Source organism: Trichosurus vulpecula, chromosome 7 (assembly GCF_011100635.1).
Source record: "Trichosurus vulpecula isolate mTriVul1 chromosome 7, mTriVul1.pri, whole genome shotgun sequence".
NCBI lineage: Eukaryota > Metazoa > Chordata > Mammalia > Diprotodontia > Phalangeridae > Trichosurus > Trichosurus vulpecula.
The window spans coordinates 269568347-269594676 of NC_050579.1; the positions used below are offsets into that span (position 1 = coordinate 269568347).

A 26330-nucleotide genomic window follows, 5' to 3' on the forward strand; every position below is an offset into this window, starting at 1 on the left:
CTCTGGGGTTGGGGACTGAGGCAGAAAGGAAAGGGATAAAGGGGAGTGGAGACCCAGAGCGGACCCTGCAGACACACCAGGACGCTGCTCAGCACCCGGACCGTGCGGCGAGCTCCGCTCCAGCTGCAGCCCAGGAGTCCGTGCTGCGAGCAGGCGAGTCCTCGCAGGGGCACCCCGGTGGAGTTAGGGACTGGGAAGGTGGGGCGGAGGATCATATTTGGAGGTTTTAAGAGGTGTCCCCCTCCCTTTCATCATCACCAAACGTTAGGCGAATTCTCTGTCCCTCCCTCCCTCCCAAGAAGTAGCAGCAACCCCTGAGCCCGGGTGTAGTCGCAAGAGCTCTGCTCTGCTATGCTCTCTGCTGCTGTCCCTGTGACCCTGGGCAAACCGCTTCATTTCTCTGAGCCTCAGTTTCCTCATCTGTAGAAACGCTGGGGTTGGACTAGAATGATCCCTATGGCCCCTAACAACCCTAATTCCAAGAGCCCATCAATCAAACTTCCCTCTGTTGGGGAGGGAAGCGATCTTGGGTAAGGGGTGAATGGTGGACTTGATTGGAGGTGTTGCCCCTTATAGTAATATCCCTCATTATTATATCATAATTATATGATAATATTATCATATTATAATAATAATCTCTCCTTATTCTTTCACAGGCCCCAACATGCAGCTCCCTGCCCTGAGGCCCTGGGCTGCCTTCCTCCTGACTGACCTGATCCTACTTTGGTTGTTGCAGGGCCTGCTGGGAGCTCTGTTCCCTCCAGGGCTCCATGTCCTCTGGCTGGAGGGGACTTTTCGAGTGGGAGTCCTGTGGGGGGTGCTAAGCTTATTGGGGGGGCTTGGGAAGTTGGGGGAACTACTGCCTACCTTGTGCCTGAGCACCCCCTTGTTCCATTCCCTGAGGACCTTGGTTCCAGGAGCCTCGAGTGCCCCACCTGTGCTCCTAGCCTCAGCCCCATGGGCCTGGCTGCTGGTGGCTTATGGAGGAGTGGGACTGGGCTGGGCTGTGTGGAAGGTGCTGAGTCCCTCAGAAGCCCCTCCCTCAGCACAGGAGAAGGAGCAAGTCCTGGAGAACAAAGCCATGATGTGGAGGCTGCTGAGGCTGTCCTGGCCTGACTTCCCCTTCCTTGTTGCTGCTTTCTGCTTCTTGGCTGCTGCAGTCATAGGTAAATGGACAAGGTGGGAGTGGGGGTGGGAGAGCATGAATTTAAATAAACATGGAAAAGGGTCCTTGATGTTGCTCCCTGCCCATCTGCTCATGCCTCACTCCAGGTGAGATATTCATCCCCTACTACACTGGTCGTGTGATTGACATCCTGGGCCAGGACTTTGACCACGATGCCTTCGTCACTGCCATCTTCTTCATGTGCCTCTTCTCCCTTGGAAGGTTAGTGCCTTGGTAGGGCCAGGAGGAGAAATCGTATCCATATCCTTTAGGGCTCTGCCACTTGCTGTCTGTGTGACCTTGAGACGATTACTTTATATTCCAGGCCCTTAGTTTCCCCATCAATAAAAGGAAAGGGGTCCTCGCAGGGGTACCCCGGTGGAGTTAGGGACTGGGAAGGTGGGGTGGAGGATCATATTTGGAGGTTTTAAGAGGTGTCCCCCTCCCTTTCATCATCACCAAACGTTAGGCGAATTCTCTGTCCCTCCCTCCCTCCCAAGAAGTAGCAGCAACCCCTGAGCCCGGGTGTAGTCGCAAGAGATACTAATGATTCCATGTACTGTGACCCTGAGGAGATTTCTCATCCCCCAAACCAATGTGCTATACGTTGTCCAGCTGCTCCTAGGTGCAGACTCTGCCCTCCTGAAAGGCAGGGAAAAGATCTCTCCCACATGACTTGGATCTAGGAATGCTACTTTTTTAGATGCTCCTACTCTGAGGTAGGGCCCCCCCCCACCCCAGGAGCATCCATTCTAATGAGGGGATACATTTTCCATCATTGGAAAGTTTTGTTTTTTTCTGTTGATGCAGATGAAGTAACCTGTAGCCCTAGAGCTGATGGGGGAGACAAGGGTCAGACATTCGACAAAGGTTTCAACAGCTTGTGAATGTACTCATTCAAATGATTTTGTCCTCTTAGTGCCTTGCCTTCTTTGCCAGGAGAGGGGAAGTATGGTACCTTATCTGTTCTCAGCAGTTTTGTTTTCCTTTTGGTGACCTTTTCATGTACATTGTAGTAGTCCTTGTATACATTCTTTTCTTGGTTCTATTTATTTCTTCTCGCATCAGTTTTCAGAAGTCTTCCTATGTTTCTCAGAATCGTCTTTGTCATTTCTTGCTGCACAGTCATGTTCCGTTGGATTTATAAAGCCTCGTTTTTCAGTCACTCCTCAGCCAATGGGTCCGTATTGTGTTTCTAGTTCTTCGTTACTGCCAAAAATGCTAATATGGACACTTTGGTATTTTGGGTGTAGTTCGGACCCTTGTCACTTGACTGTTCCTGCTCATAAAAGAGGGACGAGCCTACACTGTGCAAAGTGGGCTCTGGGTAGGATTTCAGTCTCTCAGGCAGGACGGAGGTGAAAGAACGGCGTTTGGAGATGCGTGTCCTCTTAGCTCTATCAACCAGACTAGCTTCATGGTGGGACTTGAATTGAGGTTAGTTTATAGGAGCTTCGTTGTGCAGAACTCATCCCATGCTGTGCCAGCGTTCTTCTTTTATCGTCTGAGTAAAGGCTGAGAGACAGCTAGGTGGTGCAGTGAACAGAGCCTGGAGTCAGACAGACCTGAGTTCAAATGCAAACTCATATACATAGTAGCCATAGGGCCTTGGGCAAGTCACTTAACCTTTGTTTGCCTCAGTTTCCTCAACTGCAAAATGGAGATAATAAGAATATCTACCTCCTAGGGTTGTGTTGAGGATGAAATGAGATGATATTTGTTGAAGTACTTAACACAGTTCCTGATACCAAGTAAGTTCTATATAAATACTAGCTTTTGTTATCATTACTTCCTGTGAAAATCTTCCATGTCTTTGCTGAACTAATAGGAAAATGGGTTTGTTTCCCTTGTGTGGATAGAGGAGAATGCTTAGGGACATCCTAGCAGTGAGTCAAGCAACACTAGAACTTAGAGAGCACCAGGAAAATTGGGGCAGAGAATGAGAATCTAAGTGAGATAATCAGATAAGTTGGGGATGGGCAGAGTCCCCTTTCACTTTCTGATCGTGCTATCTCATCACACCATGCCCTTCACTTCTCCTTTAGCCCCAGCAGCCTGCAGTGGAGAGCTGAACACAAAACAGGTCCTCAGAATGTCTGTGGAATTGAATTCTACTGCCCTCCCTCTTCCACTTGGGTTTCTCCTGTCATGCCTCCCCTCTATCCCCATCCATCCATTCTCCCACCTGTTCTTCCTGGTGCCATTTTCCCTGTTTCCCTCTCCTGGGTCCTCTTATGTCTCTCTCTCACTCATATCCCTCCTTCTTCACTTTCTCCTCTCTTCCTCATCCATTCTTCCCCTGTCTCCACAGGCTCACTCTTTCCCACCTGTATTGCTCCTCATGCTTTCATCTTTCTCATCCCCCAGCTCGTTGTCTGCTGGCTGCAGAGGAGGCTTCTTCACCCTCATCTACTCCCGAATCAACCTGCGTATTCGACAGATGCTCTTTTCCTCTCTGCTACACCAGGACCTCAGCTTCTTCCAGGAGACCAAGACAGGTGGGGTTCAAAGCCTGGATCTTTTGTTCCTCTGGGCTTTCCTAACCCCTCAGGGTCCCTTTCATGCCCTGCACTCCCTTCTCCCACAGTTGAATGTACATTGAGCTGGGTCACTGTCAGAGGAAGTTCTTTCAGTTTTGATGACCCTGAGGGTGAGCTGCCTCAAATGTGATTTCTGGGTCATCTGTCCCATTCTGGAGCATAGCCTCATTCTTTCTTCCTCAGGGGAGTTAAACTCACGCTTATCTTCGGACACCAAATTGATGAGTGACTGGCTCCCTTTAAATGCCAATGTGTTCCTTCGGAGCCTGGTAAACGTCATAGGGCTGTATGGCTTCATGTTCGGTCTCTCACCTCGACTCACCCTCCTCTCCCTGCTTGAAGTGCCCCTCTCAATGGCTGCTGAGAAGGTCTACAATGCCCGACATCGGGTACATATGAGCAGGAGCACAGCTTAGGGGAGAGGCATAGACTGGTGCTGGTGGGATGGCCTGTAGGAGGAGCCTTAGGAGACAGAATGGGGATGAAGATTGGGGAAGGAGTGAGCTGAGATTGGGGTGGGGAGGGCAGCTCCAATATGGGAGACAGGATGCTGGGCTGTGTGTAGGGGGTCTCATTTGCTTCACTCACCTTTCTTCTGATACCTTCTCCTCAGGCAGTCCTGCAGCAGATCCAGGATGCCGTGGCAGAGGCAGGACAAGTGGTGAGGGAGGCAGTGGGAAGCCTGAAAACTGTGAGGAGTTTCGGAGCAGAGGAGGATGAGGCCCAGCGCTATGAGGAAGCCTTGGAGCACAAGCGTCAGCTAGAATGGCGCCGAGACTGGGAGCGAGCGGTGTATCTGCTCTTCAGGAGGGTGAGCCAGGTCAAACAGCTTAGTGGGACATGGCCAAGGGGGTTCAAGGAGAGTAAGTATAACCTTAGGTGATGCTGCTTTCAGCCTCTGATCTCTGATATGTGACCCTCTCTCCTCCACTTCTAACCCCTTGGTCCTTCTTTCCTAATCACTATCATCCCTGCTTGTAGAAGGAGGGATAAAGATGATCAGCCCCGTTCTCAGCCCATTTTCCTCTTTTGCCTCAGGGCCTTCAGCTGGGGATGCAAGTATTAATGCTGAATTGTGGGCTAAGGCAGATCTTGGCTGGAGAGCTCACCAGAGGGGGCCTTGTCTCATTCCTGATCTACCAGGGGGATGTGGGGAGTTTTGTGCAGGTAAGGCAACAGACTCTTGCTCTGTCTTTATTTCAGCTTCAGGCTTTGCTGGGGGTGGGATGCCAAGTTATGAAATATTGGTTTTCCATACACCTGATTCTGTGTGGGGAAACAGTGGTGGCTCTATAACTCTGTTATTGAAGAATTAGGTCTCAGAGGGTCTAGTAAATGACTATGCATCATCACATTTCTCCAGGCTCTCGTGTACATCTGTGGGGACATGGTGAGCAATGTGGGTGCTGCAGAGAAAGTTTTCCGATACCTGGACCGTGAGCCACAGATGCCTCCTCCTGGGACACTGGCCCCTCCTTCCCTGAAGGGCCTTGTGGAATTCCAGAATGTCTCCTTTGCCTATCCCATTCAGCCAACCAAGCCTGTCCTCCAGGTGCCTGAGATTGGGAGGATACCCAGGATCCAGTTTTGTGGCCCTCAGCTTTCTGTTATGTGGAAGGGGTGGGGGGGCTGACCCTGGTCTTTAATCCTGACTTTCCCGAATCCCAAGATGGTGATTACCTCAAGGTGAGGGAGGAGGTCTTCATCCATTTCTCTCATTGACTATTGCCTCTTTTCCCCTTCCCTTCCAGGGAGTGACATTCACTCTGCACCCTGGGAAGGTGACAGCCCTGGTAGGGCCCAATGGGGCTGGGAAGAGCTCAGTGGCTGCATTGCTACAGAATCTGTATCAGCCCACAGGGGGCCGGCTGCTGCTGGATGGGGAGCCCCTGACCCAGTACCAGCACCAGTACCTGCATTCCCAGGTGACTAGGGATAAGGAGGAGAGGGAGATGAAGATGAGGAAGGAAACACTGTGAAAAATAGGGTGGGTGGGGCTGGGAAAGAGAGAAAGAGATTTTTTCTTCTAAAGACATATGGAGTGGGGGAGGGTCCGTTGGGTCCCTCTGTGGGGTTAGCTCACCCAGTGTCCCCTTCCCACATAGGTGTCTGTGGTTGGGCAGGAGCCTGTGCTGTTCTCAGGCTCTGTGAGGGACAACATTGCCTATGGACTGGAGAGCTGTGGGGATGATGAGGTGAGGGCTGCTGCCCAGGCAGCCCATGCTGATGGATTCATTGCCAATATGGAGCATGGACTGGACACAGGTACCTTCACCAATCTTCAAGACTGTGACAATGAGTTTCTAGATAAAAGGGAATGTCACCATTCCCTAATGGGGTCATTAGGGTGCCAGTGGGTATACTAACTCTAAAACTGGCATTGTTCTCTGTCTTTCCTTCTACCCTAGGTCTTCTTATTTATGTAAAAGTACTTTGGGCCTACTCACCTAGGCTTTCTGTGTAGGAGACCATGTGATTTGTGTGAAATGAGATGCCACCTCTCCTTGGATGGCACCATTGGGCATATGTCCCTATGATTCTTTTAATCTGATCTGAGGGGAAATGGCAGAGAGTAAGGTTGGAGACGAAAGAGCATTTTGTTTTCTCTCCATGGAAGAGTCATAGGACCCTATCTCTGAGGAAGGCTGTATTCTCTGTCTCTTCAGCTGTGGGGGAAAAGGGAAGCCAGTTGTCTGCAGGACAGAAGCAGTGTGTGGCCATCGCTCGGGCCCTGGTGCGGAATCCCCGTGTCCTCATCCTGGATGAGGCCACCAGTGCCCTGGACATGGAGTGTGAGCAGGAGGTGAGGGCAAAGAGCTGGGGAAGAGTCGAACTTTCAAGGCAAATGAGGTCAGGGCCTGAGCCACATATGGCAGTGGTTTAGGGATAGGCAGAGCTGACAGGGGCTGTGTGGATCAAGGGAGATGGGGGCAAGTCAGCCCAGGCCATGTGTCTCCAGGATTTGGGATGATTATGGACCCTGAGAATGAGGAGGATGGTAGGGAAATTGTGTGTGTGTGTCTCCTCTCTGTATTCTGTATCCTACTGGATAGAACACAAGTAGATATTGGATACTGGAAGTGGTGGGGGGGGGGTCCATGGTTCCCTCTCTTTTTTCTTTCAAATCCTGCCCCACTCATTGACTGCCACATTTCCCTTTTTGTCTTCGGTGCAGTAAGCAGTGTTGGGGTAGGTACGGAGGTTTTAGTGTTTCTTTCTCTAATGCCCAGTCTTCTCCCCCTCAGCTCCAGCAGAAGATGCTGCAGGGGGATCGGGCTGTGCTGGTGATTGCACACCGCCTGCAGACAGTGCAGGCTGCTGACCACATCCTGGTGCTGGACCAAGGGAAGGTGGTGGAGCAGGGGACCCACACTGAGCTCATGGCCCAGAGAGGCCTCTATCATCACCTGGTACAGCGACAGCTTGAGGACTGAGTCCCTGGAGGAAGGTGGGGGGAGTTTTCTATACAGTGTTGGGTTTGGGTTGGGGTCAAGGTCTAAGGCAATCCTTGCTCTGAGTGTCTCTAGCTTGGACTCCTGTATAATAGCCACTCTAGCTGGGGAAATGATGGGGCCTTAGACAAGAGGTACCCCCAGGGTTATCCCTTTCAAGAGACTATGTTGTTTGCCTATTTCTCTTCAGAGTCCTGCATACCTATGTGTGGGCATACCTGTCAATAAATTATTTCTCTAAGGATGAACATGGTGGTGAGGAAGAGAAGTCTAACATGATGTTAGTGCTAGATTCTGCATGCTTCTGGAGAGAAGGTCTGAGCTGGGCTTGCTGAACTTTCTTATGGAATTAAGGGTTGTTTTTATTCCAGGTTCTCAGGGCCAACTCAAGATAGGGTCCTGCAAGCTGTCAGTGTTCTCAAGGATCATTGCCCCCTCGTCTTAGCTGTGCAATTTCCTGACATGGGGTTCAATCTGAGCCATATAGACAAAATTCAGTTTGAGAAATAAAAACTCAAGAATCTTTTGGGAAATAATGAGGAAAGTTTTAAGGAAGTGAGCCTAGTGGCAACAGATCTCAAATTATACTGCAAAGTTGTAATAAACAAAAGTGATTTTGTACTGGTTCCATCAGAGGAACAGATTAGATACACAACATCTAGAAGCAGTGAACAGCATAGCAGAGTGTTTGATAAACCTAAAGATCCCAGCTACTGGAGGGAGAACTAATTTTTCAACAAACACTGGGAAGCAGTCTGGCAGAAACTTGGTCTAGACCAACATCTTACTGTATAACAAGATAAGCTCCAGTTGAGTCCATGGCTTAGAAATAAAGGGTGGCATCGTAAACAATGAGAGGAGGAGCAAGGAAGACATTACCTTCCCAATCTATGGAAAGGGGAAGGGTTCCTGCCTGAACAATGGGTAGAGAGATCACAGAAAGTTAAACAATTTTCACAACACAAAATTAAGAAGTTATTGCATATATAAATCTATGCAACTAAAAATAAAAAAGAAGGAAGTAACTGGGGACAATTGTTATGTCAAATTTTTATGATGGGTCTTACTTCCAAGATATTTAAAAAAGTGATTCAAATTTATAAGGTTAAGAGCCATCCCCAACTGATAAATGGTCAACGATATGAATGAGTAATTTTTAAAGGAAGAAATCCAAGCTATCAATAGCCATATGAAAAGTGCTTCTAATTATTATTAATTAGAGCAACAAAATTAAAGCAACACTGCCGTTTCCTTCCTCATCCATGCAACTGGCAAAGTTGACAGAAAAGGAAAGTGACAAACGTTGGAGGGACTGCATCAAGGTAGGCACTTTAATGCTCTGCTGACGTAGCTGAACGTTATACAGCCACTCTGGAAAACCATTGGGAACTACGATGGGAAAAAATCATTGAACTGCATACTCTTTGAACCAGCAATACCACTCCTAGCCTTATGCCCTAAAGAATCCAAAAGAAGAAGAATAGATCTTACAAATACAAAAACATTGGTAACAATTCTTTTTTGTAGTAACAAGAACTGAAATATAAGAGATGCCCTTCAATTTGGGAATGGTTGAAAAAAATTGCAATATGTTAATGTAATGGAATACTCTATTATAATTACAAAGTATTAATCTATACATATTTAACCTCAATTGCAATATAATTACAAAGTATTAATCTATACATATTTAGCCACAATTGCAATATAATTACAAAGTATTAAAATGCATTTATGAGTTAAGGAAAGTTAGGCCTGAGGAGACGAACTGATTTGCTAGTCACACAGCAAGGTGGCAAAAAGGGAACTAGACCCCAGATTTCCTAAATACCAGCCTAGAAATCTTCCTTTTAGAATAGGCTGTCTCTCTCGAGCAATTATTTTGCTTTTGTCCTTTTTAAATAGCCAGCAAAGCAAAGAGACAGAGCTGACATCCAGGAGGGGGGAAAGGAGGTGTTTCTACATGGGAGGTGGTCTGTGAAAAGGTTCCAGGGTCCTCTGAGGAATGGAGGTAGACTTGGAAGCCAAGGGAGGGGGCAGTGGCTTCCAGAGACAGAAAGGAATGTGCCAGTAGTAGAACCAAACAATGTTTCCCTTCTTGTCCTTTATGCATTCTGCTGGTTCAGAAGTTTTTCAGTCTCATGCAATCAAAATGATCATTTCTGTCTATTGTAATTGTCTCTATCCCTTGTTTGGTTAAGAATCTATCCTCCACTTTTGGGAGCCAAGAAAGTGGAATAAGCAGTAAATTGCTGTCCCTCTCCTATGTTGACCTATGAAAAAAACAGAAAATAGTGCCCCAGGAAAAATCCTGGAACAGTGGAGCCAGTGGAAAGATGGAATGGAATAGTCCTTTAGTCCAGAAAATTTAGATGATGGGTAAGAAAGGTCCATTTCACTCAGGTAAAAGGGGAGCACATTCCAGGACAGGTAGTGTCCCAGCCATCCAGCAACAAACCCCATCTCAGCAAACCAGTGGGAGATCCTGAGCTCCAGGGTGGTGGAGCAGGCAAACACCAAAAAGCATAGAGCTGGCAGGTTCCAGCTCAGAGAACCACCTTATGCTCTGGTGCAGCCTTGGAAAGGCAGGTGTTTTCCAGCAACCAGACCTCCATGTGCTTCAATGTAGCCCTGGGGAAAATGCAAAAAAACCACACCTGGCCTTAGCACATTCCCATCACCACTACTAGGACCCCAGTTCAGCACCAGGTAAGCTGACAGACCCCTATAGCCACCATCTGGTAGTACCTGAGGCTCCAGCACACAAAGCCAGTGACCAGGACAATACCCCCTGTTCTCCAGCAGGAGAACTCAACTTTAAAAGTCAGGAAATAGCCAAACAAGATGAGAAAAAAAGCAAAAATGAAAACTGACCATAGTCATGGTACATTTTGGACCAATGTTTCTATTCTTGATTTCCTTAGGGTATAAGCCCAATCATGGGATCAGTGAATCAAAAGGTTTGGATAGTGTATTCACTTTACTTGTCCAACTGTATGCCAATAAAACTGACAATCTTAGCAAAATGGATGAATATTTACAAAAATATAAACTGCCCAGATTAACAGAAGAGTAAACAAAATATTTAAATAACCCTATTTCAGAAAAAGAAGTCGAATAAGCCATCATTGAACTCCCTAACAAAAAATCTCCAGGGCCAGATGGATTTATAAATGAATTCTAACAAACATTTAAAGAATAATTAATTCCAATACTATGTAAACTATTTGGAGAAATGGGTGGAGTCCTGATGAATTCTTTTTATGATACATATATGGTGCTGATACCTAAACTAGCAAAAGTCAAAACAGAGAGAAAATTATAGACCAATTTCCCTAATGAATATAGATGCAAAAATTTTAAATAAAATATTAGCAAAGAGATTACAGCAACTTGTCATGAGGATAATACACTATGACCAGGTGTGATTTATACCAGGAATGCAGGGCTGGTTCAATATTAGGAAAACTATCACCTTAAATGACCACATCAATAACAAAATTAACAGAAATCATATGATTATCTTAATAGATGCAGAAAAAGCTTTGGACAAAACACAGCGCCCATTCCAATTAAAAACATCAGAGAGCATAGGAAGCAATGGAATTTTCCTTAAAATGAAAAGTGGCATCTATTTAAAACCATCAGCCAGCATTATACGTAATGAAGATAAGCTAGAAGCACTCCCAGTAAGATCAGGGATGAAACAAGGATGTCCATTATCACCTCTTTGTGTTCAATGTTGTACGAGAAATGTTAGCTGTAGCAATAAGAGAAGAAAAAGAAATTGAAGGAATTAGAATAGTCAAAGAAGAAACTAAGCTATCACTCTTATCTTATCACTCTTAAGCTATCATCACTCTATCAGATAATGTGATGGTATACTTATAGAATGAATTAAAAAACTGCTTGAAATAATAAACAACACTAGCAAAATTACAGGATATAAAATAAACCTACATAAACCATCAGCATTTCTATATATCAACAACAAAACCCGGGAACAAAACATAGAAAGAGAAATTCCATTTAAAGTAACTGTACACAATCTAAAATATGTGAAAGTCTACCTGCCAAGACTAACCCAGGACCTGTATAAACACAATTACAAAACACTTTCCACACAAATAAAGTCAGATCTAAATACTTGGGAAAATAACAGTTGTTCATGGGTAGAATGAGCTAATGTAATGAAATGACAATTCCACCTAAATTAATTTACTTATTCAGTGTCATATCAATCAAACTACCAAAAATTATTTTATAGAGCTAGGAAAAAAGTAACAAAATTATCTGGAAGAACGAAATGTCCAGAATATCAAGGGGATTAACGAAAAGAAATTCAAAGGAAGACGGCCTAGCTGTACCATATCTAACACTGTATTATAAAGCAGCAATCATCAAAACTACTGGGTACTAGGGGCAGAGCCAAGATGGCAGAATGAAAGCAGGGACTTGGTTGAGCTGTCCCCCCAAAACTTCTAAAAACCCATAAAAAAGACTCTAAACAAATTCTAGAGCTATAAAAACCTCAAAATGTCAGAGTGAAACAAGTCTCTAGCCAAAGATGTCCTGGATGGCTGCTGTGAAGGGTCTATCCCCTGGTCCTGGGAGCAGAGCACAGCCCACTTTGGGCTGCACCTGCACAGACCAGGCCAGAGCAGACTGTGCAGAGCAGGCCTCAGGGGACTGAATCACTTAGTTGTGGTGGTTTCCAGACTTCACAACCCACAAACACCAAAGACACCTTAGCAGGTCAGTGGGAAAACTCTTTAGACTTGGGTGAAAGAAGGGTGCAGTCTGGTCCCTGCCCCAGGGCAGCAAGGGTGGCTGCAGTGACAATGGTGGCAGCAGCAGCAATAGCAACAGAGATGGCTGCTTCCAGAGCTCCAGGCCCACAGACAGTGGGGGAATCAAGAGGCTGATCAGAGTGGGAGTGCAAGGATCTCTTTGCTGGCAATGAGGCAAGATTCTCTTGCTTTGCCCTGCTTGGATCTGGTTTGCAGTCCTGGTTGGTGGTCCTGGGGTGAGGAGGAGTGGTGGTATGGCAGAGCTTGTGGTGGCTGTGAAAAAGGAGTCCTCCTGGCAGTTACAAGGCAGGAAAGAGTGCTTGAGATCACTCACAGACCAGAGCATAGGCCAGAAGAGGAGTAAACACCTCTCTTTCCGTCATACCACCTCAGAAGAATTGAAAATTCACAGGTGCCTACAAGTAGCTCTGAAAACAGCAGCACAAAACCTCTGAAGCTTGGGACAAAGCACTCTTCACTCTGAAAGCAATCATACCTTGACCAAGAATCCAAAAATCTAGTAATTGGCTGGGAAAATGAGCAGATAGCATAAAAAACTCAAGACTATAGAATCTTACTTTGGTGACGAAGAAGATCAAAACATACAGACAGAAGAAGACAACAAAGTCAAAGATCCTACATCAAAAGCCTCCAAGAAAAATATGAATTGCTCTCAGGCCATGGAAGGTCTCAACAAAGATTTGGAAAATCAAGTAAGAGAAGTAGAGAAAAAATTGGGAAGAGAAATTAGAAGGATGCAAGAAAATCATGAAAAATGAGTCAACAGCTTGCTAAAGGCGACCCAAAAAGATACTGAAGAAAATAACCCCTTAAAAAGTAGACTAACCCAAATAGCAAAAGAGTTCCAAAAAGCCAATGAGGAGAAGAATGCCTTGAAAGGCAGGATTAGCCAAATGGAAAAGGAGGTCCAAAAGATCACTGAAGAAAATAATTCCTTGAAAATTAGAATGAACCAAATGGAAGCTAATGACTTCATAAGAAATCAAGAAATTATAAAACAGAACCAAAAGAATGAAAAAATTGGAGACAATGTGAAAATCTCATTGGAAAAACCACTCACCTGGAAAATAGATCCAGGAGAGATCATTTAAAAATTATTGGACTACCTGAAAGCCGTGATCAAAACAAGAGCCAGAAATCATTGAGGTAAACTGCCCTGATATTCTAGAACCAGAGAGGAAAATAAAAATTGAAAGAATACACCATTGGCCTCTTGAAAAAGAACCCCAAAGGAAAACTCCTAGGAATATTGTAGCCCAATTCCAGAGTTTCCAGGTGAAGAAGAAAATATTGCAAGCAGCCAGAAAGAAACAATTCAAGTATTGTGGAAACACAATCAGGATAACACAAGACCTAGCAGTTTCTACATTAAGGGATCAAAAGACTTGGAATATAATACTCTGGAGGTCAAAGGAGCTAGGATTGAAAACAAGAATCACTTACCCAACAAAACTGAATATGATACTTCAGGGCAAAAAAAAAATGATTTTCAATGAAATAGAAGACTTTAAAGCAATTTTGATGAAAAGACCAGAGCTGAATAAGAACTTTGATTTTCAAATACAAGAATCTAGAGAAACATGAAAAGGTAAACAGGAAAGAGAAATCATAAGGGACTTACTAAAATTGAACTGTTTACGTTCCTACATGGAAAGATGATATTTGTAACTCATGAGACTTTTCTCGGTAAAAGTAGTTGAAAGGAACATATATATATATATATATATATATATATACATATACACATATACACACACATATCTGAAGAGAGAGACAGACAGACAGACAGACAGAGACAGAGACCACAGGGTGAGTTGAATAGGAAGCGATGATATCTAAAAATAAAATTCAAATGCAAGAGAGGAATATATTGGGAGAAGGAGAAAGGGAGAGATAGAATGGGGTAAATCGTCTCACAAAAACTGGCAAGAAAAAGCTGAAAAGAAAAAAGACAGGAAGGGGAGGGGGGTAGGTAAAAGGGAATGAATGAACCTTACTCTCATTGGATTTGGCTCAAACAGGGAATAACATACATACTCAATTGGGTATCTTGCCCTACAGGAAAGTAGGGGGGAAGGGGATAAGGGGGTGGGGAGGGTAGAAGAGAGGGAAAATTGGTGGAGGGGTAGTCAGAAGCAAACACTTTTGAAAAGGGGCAGGGTCAATGGAGAAAAAATGGGAGACCAGATAGGATGGAGGGTAATATAGTTAATCTTTCACAACATGACTATTACAGAATTCCTTTGCAGAATGACACATGTATAACCTATATTGAATTGCTTGCCTTCCCGGGGGGGTGGGTGGGGAAGGAAGAAAGGAGAGATATACAGGCATGGGGTATAGAAATATATATCTGGCGTTACAAGAAAGTAAGGGGAAAAGGGATAGGGGGTGCAGAATGGGGTGATAGAAGGGAGAGCAGACTGATGAAAGGGGCAATCAGAATACTGCCATCTTGAGGTGGGGGAGGGTAGAGATGGGGAGAAAATTTGTAACTCACAATCTTGTAGAAATAAATGTGGAAGGGGTGGAGCCAAGATGGCGGCGGGTAAGCAGGGACTAGAGTGAGCTCCGTACCGAGTCCCTCCAAAAACCTATAAAAAATGGCTCTGAACCAATTTTAGAACGGCAGAACCCACAGAACAGCAGAGGGAAGCAGGGCTCCAGCCCAGGACAGCCTGGATGGTCTCTGGGTGAGGTCTATTCCACACGGAGCTGGGAGCTGGGAACGGAGTGGAGCAGAGCCCAGCCTGAGCAGCGTGGAACAACCAAACTTGGAGTCGGGTGGATGGGGCCCCTAGTGCCCTGAATATGTGAGCTGCGGCAGTTACCTGACCCCTCGACCCACAAACACCAAAGACTGCGGAGAAGGTTAGTGGGAAAAGCTGCAGGAGTGGAAGGAGTTCATGGTTCGGCTTCCAGCCCTGGGGGCAGCGGAGGTGGGGCAGCTACAGCTGTTGTTACTTCCGGCTCCAGGCCCACCTGGTGGGAGGAATTAAGTGGCGGATCAGAGCAGGAGTGCACGGCCTGCTGAAGATCTAAGACCAGTTCGGGTTGGGGGTTGAGGAAGGAGCAGTGCTGGTGTGGCAGAGCTGGCACCTACCCCCCCAAACATGGAACATAGAACTCGTTAGTCTACAAGCAGTCATACCCCACTGAAAAACTCAAGGGTCAAGTTAGTTGGTTGGGAATATGGCCAGGCAGCAAAAGCACACCCAGATTCAGTCTCAGACTTTGGATTCTTTCTTTGGTGACAAAGAAGACCAAAACATACAGCCAGAAGAAGTCAACAAAGTCAGAGAGCCTACAACAAAAGCCTCCAAGAAAAACACGAACTGGCCCCAGGCCATAGAAGAACTCAAAAAGGAGTTGGAAAAGCAAGTTAGAGAAGTAGAGGAAAAATTGGGAAGAGAAATGAGAAGGATGCGAGAAAACCATGAAAAACAAGTGAATGACTTGCTAAAGGAGACCCAAAAAAATACTGAAAAATACACTGAAGAAAACAACACCTTAAAAAACAGACTAACTCAAATGGCAAAAGAGCTCCAAAAAGCCAATGAGGAGAAGAATGCCTTGAAAGGCAGAATTAGCCAAATGGAAAAGGAGGTCCAAAAGACCACTGAAGAAAATACTACCTTAAAAATTAGATTGGAGCAAGTGGAAGCTAGTGACTTTATGAGAAATCAGGATATTATAAAACAGAACTAAAGGAATGAAAAAATGGAAGACAATGTGAAATATCTCCTTGGAAAAACCACTGACCTGGAAAATAGATCCAGGAGAGATAATTTAAAAATTATTGGACTACCTGAAAGCCATGATCAAAAAAAGAGCCTCGATACCATCTTTCAAGAAATTATCAAGGAGAACTGCCCTGATATTCTAGAGCCACAGGGCAAAATAGAAATTGAAAGAATCCATCGATCGCCTCCTCAAAGAGATCCCAAAAAGAAATCTCCTAGGCATATTGTCACCAAATTCCAGAGCTCCCAGATCAAGGAGAAAATACTGCAAGCAGCCAGAAAGAAACAATTTGAGTATTGTGGAAACCCAATCAGAATAACCCAAGATCTGGCAGCTTCTACATTAAGAGATTGAAGGGCTTGGAATGCGATATTCCGGAGGTCAATGGAGCTAGGATTAAAACCTAGAATCACCTACCCAGCAAAACTGAGTATCATGTTCCAAGGCAAAATATGGACTTTCAAATAAAATAGAGGACTTTCAAGCTTTCTCAGTGAAAAGACCAGAACTGAATAGAAAATTTGACTTTCAAACACAAGAATCAAGAAAAGCATGAAAAGGTAATCAAGAAACGGAAATTGCAAAGGACTTACTAAAGTTGAACTGTGTTGTTGACATTCCTACATGGAAAGATGATGTGTATGATTCATGAGACCTCAGTATTAGGGTAGTTGAAGGGAATATGCATATGTATATGTTTATGTATATATATAAGTGAATGTGTATGTATGTATATATCTATGTGTATATGTATGTATGTGTATGTATGTATATATATATGTGTGTGTGTTTTTATATATATATACACATATATATATACATATATATATATATGTAAAAGAGAGAAAGCAGACACAGGGTGAGTTGAAGATGAAGGGAAGATATCTAAAAGAAATAAAATGAAATTAATGGATGAGAGAGCAACATACTGAGAGAGGGAGATAGGGAGAGATAGAATGGGGTGGATTATCTCGCATAAAGGTGGCAAGAGGAAGCAGTTCTGTGGGAGGAGGGGAGAGGGCAGGTGAGGGGGGAATGAGTGAACCTTGCTCTCATCGGATTTGGCCTGAGGAATGAATACCATACATACTCAGTTGGGTGTCTTACCCCACAGGAAAGAAGAGGGAGGAAGATAAAAAAAATAAAAGGGGGGGATGATGGAGGGGAGGGCAGATGGGGGTGGAGGTAATCAAAACGAACACTTTGGAAGGGGGACAGGGTCAAGGGAGAAAATTCAATAAAGCGGGATGGGTTGGGAAGGAGCAAAATGTAGTTAGCCTTTCACAACATGAGTATTATGGAAGGGTTATACATAATGATACATGTGTGGCCTAGGTTGAATTGCTCGACTTCTTGGGGAGGGTGGGTGGGAAGGGAAGAGGGGAGAGAATTTGGAACTCAAAGTTTTAAAAACAGATGTTCAAAAACAAAAAAAAAGTTTTTGCATGCAACTAAAAAATAAGATACACAGGCAATGGGGCGTAGAAATTTATCTTGCCCTACAAGAAAGGAAGGGAAAAGGGGATGAGAGGGGAGGGAGGTGATAGAGGGGAGGGTTGACTGGGGAACAGGGCAACCAGAATATATGCCATCTTGGAGTGGGGGGGAGGGTGGAAATGGGGAGAAAATTTGTAATTCAAACTGTTGTGAAAATCAATGCTGAAAACCAAATATGTTAAATAAATAAATTTAAATATGAAAAAAAATAAATGTGGAAAAATAAAAATAAATATTTTTTAAAAACTACTTGGTACTGACTAAGAAATAGAGTGGTGGATCAGTGGAATAAGTTAGGTACACAAGACACAATAGTCAGTGAGTATGGTAATCTACTATTTGATAAACCAAAAGACTTCACCTTCTGGGACAAGAAGTCATTATTTGAAAAAACTGCTGGGAAAACTGGAAAACAGTATGGCAGAAACTAGACATAGACCAATATCTTACACCCTATACCAAGATAAAGGTCAAAATGGGTACATGACTTAGACATAAAGGGAGATACTATAAGTAAATTAAGATAGCAAGGAATCCTTTGCCTGCCAGATCTTAGAAGAACAGAAGAATTTATGATGAAACAAGAGATAGAGAACATTATGAAATGCAAAATGGAAAATTTTGATTACATTAAATTAAAAAGTTTTTGCACGGACAAAATCAATGCAACCAAAGTGATAAGAGAAACAGAAAGCTGGGAAACAATTTTTACAGCCAGTGTCTCTGTGGTGTTAATGTGAGTGAAGATCTTTCCCACCCATTCAATAGGCCTCAGGTAGGACCAGTTAAGAGAGGCATGCCCATACCTTTGTGATGCCAATCAGTGAGTAAAGATCTTTCCCACACTCTTTTGCCTATTGGGCGTGAAGCCCTCCGGCCCTAAAAAGAACATATATCTCCAGAAGGTAGCTATTGAGAACCAAGAATTCAGGAGTCAGAAGAGAAGCTACACTTCAGAATTCAGCCCAACAAGGAGTAAGAACTCCAAGTCCACAGAGCTGCAGAAGAGAGTGCTGAGGGGAGAGTAGAGACCTGAGAGCTGCAGACCACAGGAATGAGTGGGGAGAGGACACAGGCAGGCAAAAAGCTAGGATTCCTGAGTGATTGTTTATGGGAAGGCCCTTGCAGGGGGGAAGGTTACAGTATGACTTGGCTCTTTGCTGTGACACCATGTTTTAATCTCCTTGTTGCTACATTGACGTGGGCTTACTGGTTTTGGAATACAATTACTGCTATATCAAATTGGAATTACTGGTTCTGGGATCTGATTCTTTGGTGCCTAAATAGTTATGTTCGTATAGGCCCTGGGTTTGTCTTGGCAAATAGACTTCCAAATATTTTATAGTGTCTACAGTAACTTTGAATGGAATTTCTCTTTCTATCTCTTGCTGTTGGGCTTTGTCAGTAATGTATAGGAATGCTGGGGATTTATGTGGGTTTATTTTATGTCCTGCAACTTTGCTAAAGTTGTTTATTATTTCAAGTAGTTTTTTTTTACTTGATTCTCTAGGATTCTCTAAATAAATCATCATATCATCTGCAAAAAGTGATAATTTAGCTTCTTCTTTTCCTATTCTAATTCCTTCAATTTCTTTTTCTTCTCTTATTACTACAGCTAACGTTTCTAGTACCAAATTGAATAGTAGGGGTGATAATGGACATCCTTGTTTCACCCCTGATATTATTGGGAATGCAGCTAGCTTTTCCCCATTACAAATAATGCTTGTTGATGGTTTTAGGTAGATGCTATTTATAATTTTAAGGAAGGTTCCATTTATTCTTATGCTTTCTAGTGTTTTTAATAGGAATGGTTGTTGTATTTTGTCAAAGACTTTTTCTGCGTCTATTGAGATGATCATATGGTTTCTGCTAGTTTTGTTGTTGATATGGTCAATTATGCTAATAGTTTTCCTAATATTGAACCAGCCTTGCATTCCTGGAATAAATCCTACCTGGTCATAGTGTATTATTCTCGTGATAAGTTGCTGCAATCTTTTTGCTAATATTTTATTTAAAATTTTTGCATCAATATTCATTAGAGAAATTGGTCTATAATTCTCTTTCTCTGTTTTGACTCTACCTGGTTTGGGTATTAGTACCATGTTTGTGTCATGAAAAGAATTTGGTAGGACTCCTTCTTCACCTATTTTCCCAAATAGTCTGCAAAGTATTGGAATTAGTTGTTCTTTAAATGTTTGATAGAATTCACATGTAAAACCAACTGGCCCTGGAGATTTTTTCCCTAGGGAGTTCATTGATGGCATGCTCAATTTCTTTTTCTGAGATGGGGTTATTTAGAAATTTTACTTCCTTTTCTGTTAACCTGGGCAGTTTATGTTTTTGTAGATATTCATCCATATCTCTAAGGTTGTCAAATTTATGGGCATACAATCGGGCAAAATAATTCCTAATTATTGTTTTGATTTCCTCTTCATTAGAGGTGAACTCACTTTGGTGCTTAAATAAATGTTATACTTTCTCTGCCTTCCACCTAGAGAGTTTTTTATACTTTGAGATTCTGAACCACGTTCATGGTCATACTCCAGGTCATGAATCTTGCCTTACTGATATAGTCTCTGATAAAGGCCTCATTTCTAAAGTATATAGAAAACTGAGTCAAATTTACAAGAATACAAGTCATTCCCTAACTGATAAATGGTCAAAGGATATGAAAAGGCAGTTTTCAGAAAAAGAAATTAAAGCTATCTACAAAAATGCTCTAAATTACTATCAATTAGAGAAATACACATCAAAACAACTCTGAGGTACCACCTGACATGTTTCATGTTAGCTAACATGACAAGACAGGAAGATGATAAATGTTGGAGAAGATGTGGGAAAATTGGAACACTGATGCATTGTTGGTGGAGTTGTGAATTGATCTGACCATTCTGGAGAGCAATATAAACTATGTCCAGAGGGCTGTAAAACTCTACATACCCTTTGATGCAGCAATACCACTACTAGGTCTGTATCCCAAAGAGATAATAAAAAGGGGAAAAGATCCACAAGTACAAAAATATTTATAGCAGCAGATCTTGTGGTGGCCAAGAATTGGAAATTGAGGGGATGCCCATCAATTGGGGAATGCCTGAACAAGTTGTGGTATATGATCATAATGGAATACTATTGTTCTATAAAAAATGATGAGTAGGTGGATTTCAGAAAAACCTGGAAAAACTTATATGAACTAATGCTAAATGAAATGAGCAGAACCAAGAAAACATTTTCCACAGTAACAATAAGCCTCTGTGATGATCAACTTTGATAGACTTAGATCTTCGCAGTAATGCAGTGATCTAAGACAATTCAAAAAGATTCGCAATGCAAAATACTATTCACATCCAGAGAAAGAACTATGAAGTCTGAATGCAGATCTAAGCATACTATTTTCTCTCTTTTTTCTCTTTCTAGTGGTTTTCCTTTTTGTTCTGATTCTTCTTTCACAATATATGCCTAATATGGAAATATCTTTAATATTATTGTACATCTATACTCTATATCAATTTGCATGCTGTCTCAGGGAGCTAAGAGGCGAAGGAGGGGAAAATTTAGAACTCAAAGTCTTATAAAAGGGAATGCTGAAAACTAAAAATAAATTTTTAAAACAAAAATTTTCTAAAAATTTAATTTTTTTTAAAAAAATCAGAAACAAGTTTCCCATCTATTACACTCTTTACTTCTTCTCCAGGCCATATCAATAATTAAAATTCCAGGGCACAGTTGAGAAACCATCATTAATGCCGTGGAAATGACACGGCTGACTGAGCACCTAAAAACTGCAACTTTAACTCTCCAAGTTCCCAAGGTCGAAATCCCCTCAAGCACAGCCTTAGTAGCATTTTCATCTCTACCTGAAGGTCTGCCTATGTCTCTTAGCCAAACAGAAGAAGAGACAGCCACCGGCCAGAAGAGAATGCTTATCACAAAACAAGAAAAGTTTCAAAAGGAGGCAGGTAAACTTGATAAGACTGTGCGACTGTGGGTCAGCCCAAATGGACTTATGGTACTCCCTAAGAACTTATCTCTCCCTATGATGGAAGACCTTCATTCATTCAGCCATTGGAGACTAGGCAAGCTAATGGAGCTAGCCTGAAAATATTGGTGGAGGAATTTTCACAGGGCTGTTGTCACTGCCTTTGAGATGGGGCCCACATGCCCCAAACACCTGGAATCCAAGCCTCTGAAGCCAGCCTGTGTGCAGTTTCCTCTCCCAGATGTGCTGTTTGAAACATGGCAGATCAACTTCATTTAATTGCCACCTGCCCATGATTACAAATATGTTTGCTTATGGTCTGTATATTCTCCTGGTAAGCTGAAGTATTCCCCTGTCATCCTGCCACAGCCTCTGGGGTAGCAAAAATCCTCCTAGAAAAAAATCATTCCATTATGGGGGTTACTAAGGAAATACGTAGTGATAGAAGCACCCATTTTACAGGAGTTTCATTAGCTAAGCTGCTTTTATCCTGGCCAATTACTCAGCACCTATCATTGTGCCTATCACCCCCAGTCATCAGGAATGGTTGAAAAAGTTAATGGGATACTTAAAACCTTCATTGTTAAATTTCTGTGGAGCTAGGTATCCCCTGACCCAAAGCTCTTCCTTTAGCCCAGCTAAACTTTAAATTTAGACCATTTGGTTCCCATAAGCTCAGTCCCTATGAGATGGTAACAGGACACTCAATGCCATTGTACTTGTAGGTTGGAAGCATAGCATCCATAGGCTCCCTCCTACAATACAGTATTGGGTTGGCTAGGAAAATAATCAGAAATTTACCAACTTGTGTCTGTAACAACAATGTTGCTTGCAGCTGCTGTGGGGGTGTAAGACCAATAACACCAGCACACAGGAGGTCTGCTAGCACAAGTTCTTTGATCTGCTTTTCTGAAGGAAAACAACTTTAATGGGGTCAATGATCTCACTTTAATCAAACAAATATGTACCATTCACTTAGTTCAGGGGAAAAGTCAACACCCTGAACTTCAGAGCAAATACAAATAGAAATTACAAGCAGAAATTATGTAAACAGAGCAAATAACACAAATCAGCAGACAGGCTTCTAAATGTCTGTCCATAGAAATACATGAATAGTTACCAGAGAGAGAAGCACCAATATCTGGGTTTTCAAAGCCATGGGGCTCCTTAACAGCTACCCATAGTCTCATCTGGCTACATCACAGAAACACTCTTCCCATGAGTGAGCCACAAAGCAAAATGCCAATCTCTGAATATATATACACTTATTCAGGGTCAGAGGGCATCACAATCACATTCATATACCACAATTTATTTAGCCATTCCCTGCATGATGGACATCCCCTTGATTTCCAATTCTTTGCTACCACAAAAAGAGCTGCTATAAATATTTTTGTACATACTGATCTATTTCCCACTTGTCTGATCACTTTGGGATATAGCACTAGAAGTGGTATTGCCAGGTCAAAGGATATGCACATTTTTATAGCTCTTTGGGCATAGCTCCAAATTGCTCTCCAGAATGGCTGCATCCATTCACAACTCCACCAACAATGTAACAATGTTCCAATTTTCCCACATCCTCTCCAACAATTATCATTTTCTTGTTTTGTCATGTTAGCCAATCTGACATGTGGTACCTAAGAGTTGTTTTGATTTACATTTCTCTAATCAATAGTGATTTAGAGCATTTTTTCATATGCCTGTAGATATCTTTAATTTATTCCTCTGAAAACTGCCTGTTCATAACCTTTGACCATTTCTCAATTGCGGAATGACTTGTATTCCTATAAATTTGGCTCAGTTCCTTGTATATTTTAGAAGTAAGGCCTTTATCAGAGACACTAGTTGTAAAGATTTTCTCCCAGTTTTCTGATTCCCTCCTAATCTTTTTTGCATTGGCTTTTGTATACAAAATCTTTTCAATTTAATGTAGCCATAATTATCCATTTTGCATTTTGTAAAGCTCTCTATCTCTGGTTGGGTCATGAATTCTTCCCTTTGCCATAAATCTGATAGGTAAACTATTCCTTGCTCTCCCAAATTGCATAGTATCAGCTTTTATTCCTAAGTCATGAACCCATTTTGACTCTATTTCAGTATAAGATGTAAGATATTGGTCTATGCCCAGTTTCTGCCATACTATTTTCCAATTTTTTTGTGAAATAGTGAATTCTTAACCCAGAAGCTGGATTCTTAGGGTTTATCAAAGAGGAGATCGGTATAGTCGTTGACTACTATGTCTTGTGTACCTAACCTATTCCACTGATCCACCACTCTGTTTCTTAGCCAGTACCAAGTAGTTTTGATGACTGCTGCTTTATAGTACAGTTTAATATCTGTTATAGCTAGGTCACCTTCCCTAGGATTTCTTTTCATTAATTCCCTTGATATTCTGGATCGTTTGTTTTTCCAGATGAATTTAGTTATTATTTTATCCAGCTCTGTAAAATAATGTGTTAGTAGTTTGATTGGTACGGCATTGAATAAGTAAATTAATTTAGGTAAAAGTGACATTTTTATTATGTTAGTTTGGCCTAACCTCAAGCAACTGATGTTTTTCCATTTATTTAGATCTGACTCTATTTGTGTGAAAAGCGTTTCATAATTTTGTTCATATAGGCCCTGGGTTTGTCTTGGCAGATAGATTCCCAAATATTTTATAGTGTCTGCAGTAACTTTGAATGGAATTTCTCTTTCTATCCCTTGCTTTTGGGCTTTGTTAGTAATGTATAGGCATACTGAGGATTTATGTAGGTTTATTTTATATCTTGCAACTTTGCTAAAGTTGTTTATTATTTCAAGTAGTTTTTTACTTGATTCTATAGGATTCTCTAAGTAAATTGTCATATCATCTGGAAAAATGATAATTTAGCTTCTTCTTTGCCTATTCTAATTCCTTCAATTTCCTTTTCTTCTCTTATTGCTATAGCTAACATTTCCAGTGCCAAATTGAATAATAGGGGTGATAATGGATATCCTTGTTTCACCCCTTATCTTATTGGGAATGCATCTAGCTCATCCCCATTACATATAATGCTTGCTGATGGTTTTAGGTAGGTGCTATTTATAATTTTAAGCAAAACTCCATTAATTCCTGTGCTTTCTAGTGTTTTTAATAGGAATGGGTGTTGTATTTTGTAAAAAGCTTCTTCGGCATCTATTGAGGTAATCATATTGTTTCTGCTAGTTTTGTTGTTGATATGATCAATTATGTTGATAGTTTTCCTAATATTGAACCAGCCTTGCATTCCTGGAATAAATCCTACTGGGTCATAGTGTATTACTCTCATGATAAGTTGCTGCAATTATTTTACTAATATATCATTTAAAATTTTGCAGCAATATTCATTAGGGAAATTGGTCTTCTCCCTCCCTTCTTTCCCTCATAATGTGTTTTTGTGCCTCTTCATGTGATATACATTACCCTTTTCTACTACCTCCTTAGCTCTTCTCCCAGAACCAACTCTTTACATCCCTTAATTATGTTTTTATCATTATATCAGTTATTTTACACTGACACCTTCAGTCTATGGATATCGCTTTCAATTGTCCTAATAACTGTAGTATTCTCAAGATTGACACATATGACATATACATATATATACACATACATATATATATATGCATATATATGTATATAACCCTATATAAGGATGTATATAATTTGCCCTTACTGATAAACAAGGTTTTTCCCCCATTTCCCTTTTTATATTTGTCTTCAGTTTTGTATTTGAAGATCAGATTTTCCACTGAGCTCTGGCCTTTTCATCAGGAAGGTCTGGAATTCCCTTATTTCATTGAACGTCCATCTCCTCGCCCGCAAAATTATGCTCAGTTTTGCTGGGTAGTTGATCCTTGGTTGTAGTCCAAGCTCCTTTGCCTTTTGGAATATCAGATTCCAATTTCTCCTGTCTTTTAATGTAGAAGCTGCAAGATCTTGTGTTATCCTGACTGTAGTTCCATGATATTTGAATTGTTTTTTCCTAGCTGCTTGCAGTATTTTCTCCTTGACCTGATAATTCTGGAATTTGGCTATAATATTTCTTGGCATTTTCAATTTGGGATCTCTTTCAGGGGGTGATCAGTGGGTTCTTTCAATGGCTATTGTACCCTCTGGTTCAAGGACCTTAGGGCAATTATCCTTGATGATTTCTTGGAGATAATGGCCAGGCTGTTTTTCACCGTGGCCTTCTGGTAGACCAATACTTCTTAGATTGTCTCTCCTGGATCTATCTTCCAGGCCAGTTGTTTTTCCAATCAGATATTTCACATTTTCTGCTATTTTTTCATTCTTTAGATTTTGTTTGATTCTTGATGCCTCATAGAGTCATTAGCTTCTACTTGCTCAATTCTCATTTTCAATGACTTATTATCTTCATTTTGCTACTGAGCCTCCTTTTCCATTTTACTTTTCAGGGTGTCATTCTCTCTAAGTAGATTCTGAATCTCCTTAGCCATTTTGCCAATTTTACTTTTTAAAGATTTGTTCTCATCAGTGAATTTTTTTTCCATTTTTTCTTTCACCTCTCTAATTTGGTTTCTAAATCTTCCTTGAGCTCTCCCAGGAATGCTTTTTGGGCTTGAAACCAGTTCACATTCTCTTTTCAAGTTTCAGATGTGGGTATAGTGTCCATGCTGTTCTCTTCTGAATTGGTATTTTAATCTTCCCTGTCTCCATAAAAAGAATCAATAGTCCTTGATTTTCTGGAGTGCTTCTTTGTGTTGGTTAACTTTTTCCTGGCTTTAAAATGGATTTCTGCTTCTGAGGCTCAGGGGGTTCTGTCCTGGGCTTCTTGTTCTGGGAATTGTGGGCCTAGTTACTGGCTTTGTATGCTAGGGCCTCTGGTTTCCTGATGTGTGGGGGAGGGGTGGTCTGGCTGCTGGAAGTCTCCTCTTCCCCTGGTGCTGTGGTACAGCCTAGATGGTCTCAGCCATTGTCTGTGCTGGTGCCTGCCACTTCCCCTCCTTGTGCAAAGGGACCTCTGTGTTCCTGGTGTTCACCCTTGCTGGCTCCAACCCACTGGGGCTCAAGAACTCCCCTTGCTTGGCTACTGAAGCCCCACTTTTGGCTCCTCTATTTCAGGGTTTCTCCCGAGGGGGTATTATCTGGATGAGGAATGGAGGAATGAGAGCCATTTTACC

At 42.2% G+C, this 26330-nt stretch overlaps 1 protein-coding gene across 3 annotated transcripts; it reads left to right on the forward strand.

Moving 5' to 3' along the window:
• On the forward strand, positions 1-26289 carry LOC118858251 (antigen peptide transporter 2-like). Of its 3 annotated transcripts, none has more exons than XM_036768737.1 (13): positions 1-153; positions 657-1166; positions 1273-1387; positions 3533-3663; positions 3889-4094; positions 4319-4516; positions 4744-4872; positions 5069-5257; positions 5457-5630; positions 5811-5970; positions 6372-6508; positions 6951-7153; positions 26272-26289. In XM_036768737.1, exons 2-12 carry the CDS (start codon positions 665-667, stop codon positions 7137-7139), a joined length of 2130 nt encoding a protein of 709 aa, XP_036624632.1. In that variant the 5' UTR covers positions 1-153; positions 657-664; the 3' UTR covers positions 7140-7153; positions 26272-26289. The 3 variants fall into 3 exon arrangements, with proteins under 3 accessions (XP_036624632.1, XP_036624631.1, XP_036624633.1); XM_036768736.1 differs by lacking the exon at positions 26272-26289 and adding an exon at positions 7529-8187; XM_036768738.1 differs by lacking the exon at positions 26272-26289 and having other exon boundaries at positions 4048-4094; positions 6951-7389.
• The last annotated feature ends 41 nt before the right edge of the window (positions 26290-26330 follow it).